Source organism: Falco naumanni, chromosome 6 (assembly GCF_017639655.2).
Source record: "Falco naumanni isolate bFalNau1 chromosome 6, bFalNau1.pat, whole genome shotgun sequence".
Classification (NCBI taxonomy): Eukaryota; Metazoa; Chordata; class Aves; order Falconiformes; family Falconidae; genus Falco; species Falco naumanni.
This window is the reverse complement of record NC_054059.1, coordinates 84,619,454-84,632,833: the sequence shown is the minus strand read 5'-3', so window position 1 is coordinate 84,632,833 and position 13,380 is coordinate 84,619,454. Positions and strand designations below refer to the sequence as shown.

At 37.6% G+C, this 13,380-nt stretch overlaps 1 protein-coding gene across 1 annotated transcript in view; it reads right to left on the bottom strand.

The window, feature by feature from the left end:
- The window catches only part of FMN2 (formin 2), a 165,634-nt gene that overhangs the window by 10,781 nt on the left and 141,473 nt on the right, over nucleotides 1-13,380 (bottom strand). Inside the window, 1 exon segment of the mRNA XM_040599133.1 lies at nucleotides 7,497-7,646. Within this exon segment, the coding sequence (XP_040455067.1) occupies nucleotides 7,497-7,646 (150 nt within the window).

The window sequence follows — 13,380 nt, the reverse complement described above, 5'->3', positions numbered from 1 at the left end:
GAAACTTGTGAGTGAACGGAAATGTGAAACTATGTGTTAGCTGTAAAACATTTTTAAGCAGCAGATGGCATAAAAGGAGGAAAAAATGCAACGTGTAAAAAAGAATGAGAAAAGTCTCACTACACAGTCTACATGGAGAAAGAGACTGTTTTAAAGTGGATATGGACATCTACCCTGGACAGAGGGGTTGCTACATTGGGTATACTGGGGCTACTACTTTGGATAATTGAAAACTGTAAGACTGGCAGTACAAGCAAAAATGAGAATTGAGTGAATAGAAGAGACAACTGGAAGGAAAAGACAAAAAGGTAGAAGTCATCTGGAGAGCCACAGAATTAGAGAACTCCAGTGCAGGAGATGGGGAAAATAAGAGGCCTTCAACTTTGCTGCATTAGGTGAAAATAGTCATATCAAAAGGTGCCCACACATAACTACATAGTGACTCAGAATGACTGCAGACACAGTGAGGTTTTTTCCCAAAAAAGTGAAAAAAAACCCTGCTGTTAGCGTGTGCCCTTTACTCATACCAGAAAACATGCACACAGCCGAGCACTTACACTTAATGGATGCTGTCATTATTATGCCAACTTTATGCACTGGTTTGGCAAACTCTCAATAATCAAGGAATCTAACATCTTCAGCAGTTAGGGATCAGCCTGGGTTACAGCCGATTTTAAGTCTTTGAGACTTAAGTCTTCTATATGGTAGGAATCACCGTATTCCATCTCACTACACCTTGAACTGTCACACCTAGTTTGATTTTACAGCCATGAGAACAGGCTGCAAACTTCATTATGAGATGATGACTGGTATCTATCTCCTTTTTTGCACAACACATACTAGGATGCAATGTAATGTACCAGTATAATACACCACCATCACCGGGTAAGTAAAGAAGAGACTTCTGCAAAGCCCTTCTGCTGTTTATGTGGGTGCATTCTGGAATCTGGTGTCATCCAAGTCACAAAAACTAGGAAAGACCACAGATTTGGAATTAGTTTTACTAGATCCTTCACTTTGTTCAAGTTTACTATTTGTACATACCAGCTGGCTTACAGTTGCAGATGGAACTATTTGTTCCTGCCTTACAAAACACATTATTACTTAAAAATGTTAAACTAAGGTATTTAAAAGTAATTTCCAGCAAAGATGTGGATTGAGAAACTTATCTCCAAATGCTTTTATTTTTCCCAAACTTTTCCCTCAAAAGCAATGCTAAGAATGAAAGTTACTGCTCTCCTCTCCTAACCAAAATATGATGGTATTTTCATTGAAAAAAGGACTAATTGCTGAAAGTACACAGGGAAGAAAAGAGAAAAGTACTGCTATGTTGAGCAACCCCTCTCAGCTGGACAGAAATTTGTCTCTTTTAAGGCACTGCCTCAAAGGACTGTTCCTAGCTCTGAACCTTTGGTGTGTTTGGGCTTCTTTTAAGAAGATTTTTTCCAACGCCTGTAACAGTATTTTCCGATCAGAAAGCTATTTAAGTTAAAATTTTGAAATATGCTCAAAAAACGGAAGAACTTTCTAATTATTCAATTCAAAGTCAAGTAAGCTGCATTCTGTTTTGAAATGTCATTAAAAGTCGTAAAACTAAGCCTACCGGTATGCAATTCAGTCTATTAAAGAGCAATAAAGACATTCAGATTAAAGTTCCTAAGTCAGAAAATATATCTACCCATAGCTACTTACTAACATACTGCTCGGAGCTCTTAGCTGGCATTACACCAGCATGCCAAGCAAAGTGACCCCGCTAAACATACTCCACATTTTCATCATTTCCCTCTCACGTTGCCACTCCATATACAATTTTCTTCTCTTTCCTTCCAATCTCCAGGTTTCTTTGCAAGTGCGTATTCCCATGTCCCCCGATTTCTCACTCTCAAGTCTGACTCACTGGTTCCTATTATAAGCGTTAACAAAATATCCCTTAAATTACTCTGTGAGGACGTTGCTCGTGCTATGGGATTTAATGCCCTCCTCTGCAAGCAGCAGTGGCAGCTTACCAACATGCTCCTCACTGTGCAACGTACAGATATCCAATGCCAGACTGTAAATTGCTCAACAGCAAGTTTTAAATCATCCTGCCGAGGAGTCTGTAGGGAGACATACCAGTCTTTCTGCAGAGGGAGATCAATGAGCTGTGGAGACACACTGGCCAGGAATCTCCCTTTCATCTAGATATACACAGTGTGACACACCAGGTGCCAGCTTAACTGCTATTCTTAGGGGAACGGGCAACTTTCACATTTGAGACATGAGTGCATTTTTTTGAGTTTATAGATTATTTTTAATGTGTCAAAGATTTATCGTGGGAGTTAAAGGGTGGAATAAAGTCAGCCAAAAGAAATTCTCAAGTTTAGCATGATGCAAGATACCAGGGACTTACAGAATTTTACCATCGTGTTGATCGTGCCTATGAACTCTCCTCTGCTGGCATCCCTGACACAGTCAGTCCCTGTTCAGTGACATTCCTCTCCATAAAGCCAAGGGCCAGGCTGAGATTATGAGCAATATATAGCTTATGTATACACTTACAGGGCACCTATAGCTGTCCCTTCCTCCCCATCAGCCCCCTGCCTCCCAACACAACTTTCTTTCCCCTGTTTAGATAAATCTTTGCAAGGCTGCAGCAGACTATCTGAAGAAACAGAAACATGTCCAGAACTGGAGTGGGCAAGGAGTGTCAGCAGCTCACTTGTACCCAGAGAAAGGGAAGGTGGAACTGTGGCCCTACAAACATCTTTCTGCCTTACTAATGACCTGTTTCCACTAAGATCTGAACCGGCATCTAAGGCCTAATGATATTGATATTAACCTTTGACAGCAATGGAACTTTTGTTTAAAACATAAAAACCTGCAAGGACTGGCTTCTTTCTGTTACTGCAACAAGCCAGGGTGTATTTCAAGGCCGGAAAGAAAAGATGAAGTTTTAGTCCTAAAGATGGATCATTGCTGGCCACATCAATATGAGGTTTTCTGATAAATAACTAATTTTAGCTACCAAGGATTTGCAAATTCTGTATTTGATTGCCACAGCCAGCAGTTGCTTAGCTTTTCCTTTTTTTTTTTTTCTTTTTCCTTTTTAATTTATCATAACATTTCAAGACTTCCCTCTGAAGGGTTATATTAGGTGTTGCCTCATGAGCACTTTTATCTTTTCATTCCTAGGACGTGATATCTTCCCTTGGTTCCTAGGAAAGCAGTAGGGTCTAGGCAACAGTTCCGAAGGCCTGTGCTGGATGTCAAGAAAAATTAGAATACTTCTTGTTCTAACAGAAGTGCTAGACTGGAATACTGCGCTTAACATTGAATATCTCTACCTCAGAAATATAAAGAAACTGGGATGGGGGAGAAATAAAGACAAACTAATGAGAACAGAGTTAATGTATTTACAAGTCAGTTTGTATGAGACACTTGCTCTCACTAAAAAGGGAAAAAAAAGGTATTTGAAGATTGGTGGTGTGACACTGTAAGAGTTTTACTAAGAAGGTGAGACTTTTGCATAGCTGTCGCTGCAGCTGTGCATTATCTGACAATACGTATTCAGAGAGCAACGTGCATCTCAGGGTACGCAGTGCCTGAAATACATGTCTGGACCATGAATATGCTGAACAGGAAGCTTGCAAAGTTCAAAATCATACTCTTGTTTTTTCAAACAACATTGAAAAAATATTAGGGGAAATATGTCAGCTCTTCTTGGCTTTCTTGCCAATCACATGCAAAGTGCAAGCCCACTGACAGATGCCTTTCAAGAGTTTTGAAAGTATGAATGAAAAACATAGACTACCAGGGATACATTTAATAAATAATGTAAGGACAATGATAGCTACATTTAAAAGCTCAAAACATGCCCTCTTTAGGTTTAGTTATGGTTTTCCTTTTCTTTCTTTTCTTTTTTGTTGTTTGTTTGTTTTTAAAGTTGCTTAATCAGAAAGATGTTCTATTACATTGAAAATTTTCACTTAAAAGGATACATACACTTAAAAGGATAGCCATAGCTTCAGAAATTTCAACCTGCACAAAATTTTAGAACTTTAAAAAAACCCCAGATAACAATTTCTATTGGCCCTGACTACAGTGTGACCACAAAAATAGTACCGTTCAGAAAACCTTTTGGCAGACCTGTGCTTTCACTGTAATTTTCAGGTGCATTTTTCTTTTTATTGCTACTGTATTTAACAGTTTGTCATGCATAATTTTCTCTACAGCTGGCATTTTCCAGTTCTGCTTTATTTCAAGTGAGAGAACTGAGTGAAAGCAGTAGAAAACTTCAGAAAAATTAATTTGTTTTTAACGTTGCACCATTTTTCTTTTTTTTTTATTTCTTCATCTTCTTGTAAGGAAATACGAAGTCTGACACTTCAGTGTTTATCTTTTGCATATAAATGCCTGGCAAACCAATATACAAGTTGAAATGCCAAGTGAAAAGTGTTTAAAATAAGAACTGGCTGACTGCTTTCTTTAAAACATACACTTTTAATCTATTGGTAACAAAAAGTAGTACTACGTTAGGAAATACCATCTATGAAAAGCCCTTGGGTAAATTATTGTAAAACAGTGTGACTCATATTTGCAGAGACTAAATAAAGAACAGCCTCTATTAACAGTCCATATGGAAAATGGGATATAAAATATTCTAGAAACATTGCCCACAGCATAAAAGTTTATTAAACTAAACACTGAAGTGGAGGGAGAAGATGCAAAAAAACCCTCTAAAACCACCAAGGGGTGAGAAAGAAAGATGATCAAACTAAAAAAGAAAAGGGAATACAGTTATACATTTAATAAATTAATTATGATAATTAAGGTATAGTTCATGAGGCAGCAACCTAGTAAATAATTCACCAAAGGTGGCATGCTGCAATCCTTTACAAAGAAAACTCCCACTGTATCTGTCACTTGATTTTGCTACCAAAGAAAAAATACAGAAAGTTACTTCGACCACTAACATTCTAGCCTACTCTTCAACTTTAGCAACAGGAAAACTTTCAAGAACATCAGCTAGAGGGGAAGATCTGGTTTCTTGAAATAATATTTTTTATTTCAGTGGCAATAGGCAGATTTCAGGTTTCTGTCACCTACGGATCTGTTGATCTAGATTGAGATTCTGGAAACCATCATGTTGTACATTCTTATACTTTTGGGCAACACCTATTTTTACATCAAGATGTTTCTCTGATTTCTCGATACCAAGACACTTTCACATCACAGCATCTTGTCTTGCACTAAGAAAAGGGGAAATGTAGAAAAACAAGAAAAAAAGCCTGAAGGACAACTTCAGATACTAGGTTGAACTATGACTGGAAGCAAAATATTTTCTGTGTAAAGGCTTGATAAGACAGTTGTTTTACCAAAGATTCTTCATTTTGGGGAAGATAATTTGTCTTTCTTAGAAAATTGTTACACTTACTGCCAACTTGGCCAAAATACTTTAATTCCTAAAAGGCAATGCAGAGAGTTTGACTTTGTCAGATCTGAAACAGCACTGTGCCAAACCTTCCTGAGAGGTGAGCACAAACCAAGACACCAAAGGTTTCCAAAGCCTAAACCCTGCCTCAGCTGAACAAACAAAACCTAGAGAGGAAGGTTTAAACTTGATGAGACAAGTAACATTTAAAATTCAAAACAAAAATCTACCCATGTTTTTTGGGATGGATGATTTTCAGTCTTAATCTCTAGTGACTTCCTGGACTGTGGTTACGGGGTCCTGTCTGTCCCCCTGGGAATGTCTCCTTCAACCCATCAGCTCCAAGTCTGAGTTTGGGTCTCTTTGCTGTTCTTCCTGGGGGTCTCTGTGTTCCCTCTCCCACTGCAGGTCCTTTGTCATTGTCCTTTCCCTCCCCTGTCACATTCTGCACCTAGAGCCATTTTGTAGGTTGTACATGTTCAGTTCCTTTCTGGCTAAAAACACCCTTGTCCTGGGAAGGGCCGTCTGGCAGCCACTTTTTTTCCTCTGCTGCTTCAACACTTCCTCTTAGCATACACATGCGCTGAACTGAAAGAGAATTAAATGATTGTATCGCAAACCCATTCTTCTCTTCAGCTTCAGATGTATAGGAAAAGCAGGAGGAAGAGGTTTTGTGCTTATTTAGTTAATGCCTTTTAAAGAAAAATATTTTGCAACATGAACCCTCTGGAGTAATTTTGTTTGTTTGTTTTTAGAAAAATAGCCTAGCATTTTGGAAATGAAAGGATATTTTTCTTATATCCTGTTCTATAAAAAAATACAGGATTAAATTAACCTGTATTAGGTTGGCAGCTAAATCCCTTCATAGGAAACCATAGTATTTAAATGTCAACTCAATTCCAAAGAGACATACTTAATTACATAAAATTAAGTCAGATAGTCAGTAAAATGAAATAGATCCCTGGAGAGCTGCTGTACTGTGCTAACATTTGCACCACGCTCTTGCAATAGAGGAAGAATGCAGTTTTCTTAACTGTGAGACTGCTCGTTCCAAAATGTATCCACTTATACTAAACATATACAGTATACGGAGCATTAATCATATAGCCACCTAAGGAAAGTTTTCAATAACTTCCTTAACCAGTAATCTGATGTCTGTGACAATTGCATAGAGTGAGCACTCTTGAAAAAGAGGCCTGTTCTTGTCCATTTACCTACAAATGTACTCAAATCAATAACTTAATGAACATAAAGCTTCAAACCTATGCAGGCTCAGAAGTAGCTTCATTATCTGTACACCAAGGTCACTCAAGTTGCTAACAGATGCAAGATTATACAACAGTGTTTACAGTTTCCATGTTTGTATTTGTTTAATTTGTCCTTATATGGCATTTATTACTTTCTAAACAACTAATTAGTTCTTGGCATAATTTTTATAAACAGAGGGTGACCACAATGCAAGACCTGCTTGCAGAGGAAAGCAAACTTCATAGCTCTTCTAATACATGAGCCAGGCACTATGGCTAATTTTTCAAAACTACTGTCTCATTTCCTTATGCCATATATACCACATGTAGTCATGTCCATGGGCTGAGATTTACAACGTGATTCAGTCTGAATCTTTTCTTAACACAGGGTCAACTGACTTGTTCCTTCTGTTTTCCTGCTTCCCTTTCCTTTTTCCCAGCTTCATTGGACAAATATTTACAATATGTCATGTCTCGATACCTTGACTTGTTTTCACTAAATATGCTAATAGGAAATCTTTAATCAACTTTCAGACCTGAAAAAAGTCTCCCATTCCTTGGATTCATAGTAGCAAAGTTGTTATATGAACTGCCAAAAAAGTTGTTCAGGTCATGGACCCAAAAAACTTTTAGCATAATGTGATATTAACGTCCCATTCAAAGATTATGACAATTGGCGGGTACGAGTGGGAAATTTGTTGGAAAAAAGCCCCAAAAGACAGACAAAACTCTGAAAGGCATTCGATAGTTCACTAATGAAGTGAGGCTGACTGGTTTCTGTGTGGTTGCTCCCAATAACATTCTCTAAGAAAAGCCTTTGAACAAACAAACAAATGTACCTTTCTTGAAGAATAAGTTTGTTTTCCTTTTTCCAGAAGTCTTTGAAGTCAGAACTGAATTCGTGCCAAATACTGAAGAAAGAATGTGGGGACACCTCTTTCTCTCCCATTTTTGGTTTCATACAGAAATAGGCTGCGGTTTCCAAAAAGCTGTCAAAGAAAACAAAACCAGCAAATGTTTCAGTACCCACTGCTGCATTTTTTTCTTACTTAACACTGACATTGTATTTCATTACTCTTGTTAGCAGATCTAAAATAAAAGAATATAAAAGCCTAACAGTTCTGAGCTCTTTGTATACAGGCAGACGCACAATATAAGATGATCCTTCAGCGAAGCTGGTATCTGGCATTTATCATAGATTCTGGTTTTGACCAAAGTATTTTCCATTTCAAAAGCTAAAATGAACACACCATCCACTGCCCGGCAAATCCAGACATCCACACCTGCCCATATACTGCTTTTCTGTTGTGCTTAAAGCTGTTTTGAAAACACAAAGTCAAAGCCCATAAAGGACTGTAAACAGACTTCTTCACGTTCTGTTCGATCTACACAACAACACAAGAAGGTAGGTAAGTTAGGTCGAAGCCTCCACAGAGATGTTAAAGCTCAAACCTGCTGTGTACTAAACAAGAAGTGACCAACAGAAAACTGGGCCAGGAGCAACGGTGGTAGAAAGCAGGTGCCCAGCAATACTCTACCAGAACAATCCAACAAGCCCTTCTGAGCTCAACAAAAGTACAATGCCATATTAAACACAAAAACTACACCTCGCATAAGAACTGCTGCTGAAATGCAAAGGTCGTATTTCCCAAACTGAGTGAAGACTGTGACTGCAATTACATTCAACAGCTTTCTGATTTTGAATTGCTTCTATTTTGTTTCAAATATAAAAATATGCAGGAATGTTATAGGAAACCTCAGAAAAATTAATTCAAAAATTAATTGCTTGATGAACTCTTATCCCATTTTCTTTGTTTTGTTTTGTTTTTTTTAATTAATGTTTTGTAAATACTAGAGCTTTCAAGAACAGTTTTCTCATCTAAAGCTCAACATGGAAGCCCATGAAGAATTGGTTATTTTATGGAAAGCTGTCTCTTGAAATGTAGTTATAGATGCATTGCTCACTGATCTATTACTACTGGTCAACTACTGTGATAAGTTTTCTATGAAACAAATCACAGTTTTATTCACTTCAATTATGGTGAAAAAATGCAATTCCAGTTAAATGGGTGGAAATGTAATTTTAGTTACAGAAGTTGTATCTTCATTCATGAACTACTGTATCTGGAGAAAGAGTGCTTTGATAGTTGTTATAATTTAAAGTATTTAACGGTAAAGATAATATACAAAAATTCAGCCACTCAGAAGGGTCAATCTTACAAAGGCTCTGTGAAACTGTTTGTCCTAGTTCTCAGGATGCAACACTCTAGTTGTTTTATCCAAAATGAAAAATAAATATCTACATAAATTATCATATTTCTGTTTATTTCTATTTATTTCTATTATCATGTATTTCTACTTAAGCCTACAGCTGAAACATTTAACATCAGTTTACCAATCAAATTCTACACACATTTTCTTTTAATTTGTCATTCATTTCTCCATCTGCTGAAGCAAAATGAAGCTGTTGAGCAACAAAGATGCAGCACAGAAAAATATAAGGGACAAAACCATTGTTGCTGTTTAACTCACTGGTCTGATACTCAAATGCCACCTTACCTGAGTGTACCATCTCTTCAGCTCTCTCAGCCAGCCTACCCTCTGTTCTGCAAGTCAGTACTTGGTTAATAGGGTGTCTTTTTTGTGACTGGGTTTTGCTGGTTTTTGGTGTTTTTTTCTTTTCTCTTTTGTTGTTGTTGTTGTTTTGGGTTTTTTTTCCAAGTGATTTATGGAAGAGTGATAGTACTGATTAAACTAAAATGTTCCATTTTACTTACCTATTCATATTTTCCCCACAGTTTTATACGGGGAAAAATATTTATCAACTATCCTGTGATCCCACGGAATCACTCAAAAAAGATATCCCTCACATTCATCAGTCAGCTGCACTATAATTTTTTCTGCCTACTTTCACATATTTTCAATCTTTTGCAAGACTGCAAACATGTCAGGGAGGTCTTTTGGTTTTCCTCCCAGCCCCTTCCCGCAGACTCACAGCTCTGGAACTGGCTAATGGGGAAGTCATATAAAAGGCTCATTTGATTTTTCAGAATGAACCTGCAACATTTTTGAAGGAACGTGAGCAATACAGGAAAAGAGAGAAATCTGGAGGCATAAGCTGACTCGCTGGCTTATTTTTAAAGAAGGTCTTTGAATGAAGGCCATTAATGATTTACAGAACATTGAAAGATCGGAAGTTCAAACAAGAAGCCTTGTTTTGAGAAATGTGTTTTCAAACCAATGTGCAAATGACAATAATGTGAAAAGCATTTGATAGTGAATGGCCATCCTAAACAATGCTTTGAAATTGAGGTAACGAGCTAGAATTCCCTCACAGGAAAACATCTCAAGAAACAGGAAGCCAAGACAAAATGAAATCCATACTGTACAGGAGAATGCTCCAAGAAAGTGATCAACTGCAACATTTACTGGAGGTGCAAAAGCTTCCATTAGTCTTCAATTATTCCAGCCCTCCTCTGGGAGTAGACGGAGATGGCTAATGGTTTTTTCTCCGGTAACTGAGAATCTCCCTGAAGACCCGGTTGTATAACCAGTACAACCTCACACATGCATACAGATGTGTCTAACAGCTGTAACTTAATTTCTAGGTTTATAGAAAGAAGAGTGATGTTCAGCCAGGTTGCTTGCCTCCCTGGCAGTTACTTTGGGAGGTGAGGGACGTAAGCTGTTTGTGAAATGTGAAAGCGCAGCACATTGTCATCGTTAATACCTCACACCTTTCTCATGCCTGGTAAAAACACACAAGACATCAGGTGCAATACATAAGACATCGGGGCACAAATTTCTCTGAATCAAATATTTTTTCTATATATGCAGACCAAACAGTCAAGACAGTTGCTGTATTTTTTCCAGTCAGAGAGGTCTACCTTTATTTTGCACTTAAGTCTCTTAGAGTACGTTTAAAAGACATATGGAAACCTGCTTGCTATATGTTTGATGCTGTCATTTTTGTAGTACAAGACAAAGTGGCATCATTCGTCCATGAAAGATGAAGCACATAAAGTGAATCCAAATGCATAAATAATAAAACATGCACAGCAATAAATCCTCTATATTACCATGCTCTTTAAATATCTGATTTGGAAATGTTTACGTATGTCAAACTAGACATATCTCAAAGCTGATTCCAAGAGGGGACATGCATTTTAAATACAAAGAGAAATTTCGATGACATCACCATAACCCCAAGGCTGGATATCATCCTTACAGACTTCAGCCAGGCAGCAAATACCTTTTCTCTGGTGCTTTGCAGTGGGGCATCCCATTCAAATTTTCCTGTTGATCCTTCAGCAGATTTTGAAGCAAAACATCTGCATATGCCATTGATACTGTTCCTGACTATATATGCAGGCACACAGATATTTGGAATCAAATAAGGGATTAGAGTTCAAAAGGATTTTGTTCCTATACTCAAATTAATTTCTGTATTATACAATCTTGGGAAAACCATCTGACCTCTCTGGTTTCCAGTTCACCTGTCTGCAAAATAAACATTTATGACCAAACAGGTATTGCAAAGCTTGTTTAGTGTCCATTTTTGAAGTGAAAAGGTTCTTACTCTACCAAACCCTTAGCAAGTGTCTTAAAAGAATGTGCATTAGAGAAGAGGTAGCAGTCATGGAAGAGGAAAGGAAAGGCGTGCGAGTTACATTCAGGGATTAAAAGAGGTAAAGGAGGTCACTGGCTTTGCTTCAAACAGCCTGACTTTTCAAGCATGATTGAAAATACGGTGGTGATGTTCATACCACTGTCTTATCCTGACATGGCAAAAGCCAGAATTCTTCAAACAGATTTCAGACTGAGTTTCATATCCCTCATGCTGGACCTGAAGGAGAATTAAACAGCATCAGCTCTCCCAAAACAATGTAAGAGTTGCTGATCCCTGAAAAGTAAGGAACGAAGATCAAGAAAGATGGTTAGTTCCTTTTCTTCTCTTCTAGTTTCCTTGGTTCAAGTGTTTGTGTAATTCAGAAAAATCACTGCAGACTGACATGACTGAACTCACTGCTTACTCAAATGTGGAAACTTGATGAATGAATCACTGGACTTTTCTGTGTGCTCCCTTGTGTACAACTATGAGACTATGTAAATTATTTTTCTATTTGGAGGGAAGGAAGGAAGGAATGGATGCGCTAACAGCCAAACCAGATTTAATCATATGAGAAAGAAAAGAAGCCGTTCACATTGCAAATGGCTCATTGACAGCATTTCTAGCTAATAGATCTGATCCGTCAGGAATATTTAAAGAGCAGCTATGGATTATTCAGTCTTTTTTCATTCCGTTCTGAAGCCAGTTAGCAAGTAGTTGCAGACAATGATTCAGATTGGTCTGCCGAGTGCAATGCATTGGTCAGTTTATAAATATGTACAAGGCATGTTTGTACACATGCATATATGTATGTGAATGTATGCAGTAGATCAAGCAGAAAAAGAGGCAGAAGACATAAAGCAGCTGGCAGCTACAAAAATACTTCTTTTGCTTAAAAAAACCCACCAACAAAACACAAACACTAATGAGACAAATCACCAACACTAAGCAATAGACAGCAGTAGTTGTATCCCAGCACCATTTGATCAGGCTTCAGTGGCCAAACAAATAGCAAAGCAACCATCGGTAAAGACATGCCCTGGCTGACCTTCCTGAGAAACAGTGAACACACATGAGCACACCTGCATCTGGTTTCCCCATACAGCAAACTAAACCACCTGCAAGAGTAAAGATCAGTTTCAATGTGGATATAGAAGCAGAAAAAAGAACGTTTCTACAATTCTGCAAGAGGCATTTGGTACCATTTAATGAATTATGTATTTTGGTGGAACTTTGAACCTGGATATTCTTCACTACTTGGGTTTGCCTTTATAAATTATGAAGCATCAATTATGTACATTTGAAATTAAGAACAGGTAGTGTTAGTGGTGGTGCTGTGTTAGTTTTGTGAAGCATTTGGCTTTCAAAAGCAGTTCTGAGCCAGGCAGGGGCTGCTAAGGTACATTTTAGCCTGATTAAAGTCACAAGTGCAATTTCAAACTAAGCATCGTGTAGCAAAAGAAAGTAAAAAGGGCAGAAAAGACCATATGTGCCTCTTACTACTTTAAATCTGACATGAGTTATATTTAAAAACAAACTGAGTTGGCAGGCATATAAACCTGTTCAGGGTGTTGATCCTGAAGTGATGGCTACATAAGGGAGAAGAATACAATATATAGATAATGACACTTGCTTCCTGGAAAAGCTAATCATATGAATTGTCATATTAATTCTTGTTTCATTTTATAAAGAGGAAAAGGCTTTGTATGTATTGTCTGTGTGTTTTCAACATCTGAAAGCATTAATGAAAGTTAGTCTTAAGACAGAATACCGAGCAGTTCAACAAAGTCACACAAAATTATATAAAGCGAAACAGAACCAGCATCCTGGTTATTGAGGTAGCACCAGATTGTAAGGAAAGTTAATATGCGCAGCATCCTACAAAGCCTCTCATTTTCTATTGACATATTTTGTTGAGGGTCCTCTCTGTGCTATAACTTCACTTTCTTCTACAGTTCTATATAACTATAGTTATATATAGTTCTCTCTATATATCCATATGTAGAAAGCATATGTATAACTTTTATAGTTATAGGTAACTGTAACATCATTTTCTTCACTGTTTTTTTTTTTTTTTTTAAGGTATCATTGCCTCTCCTCAGTGCTGTCCCTTA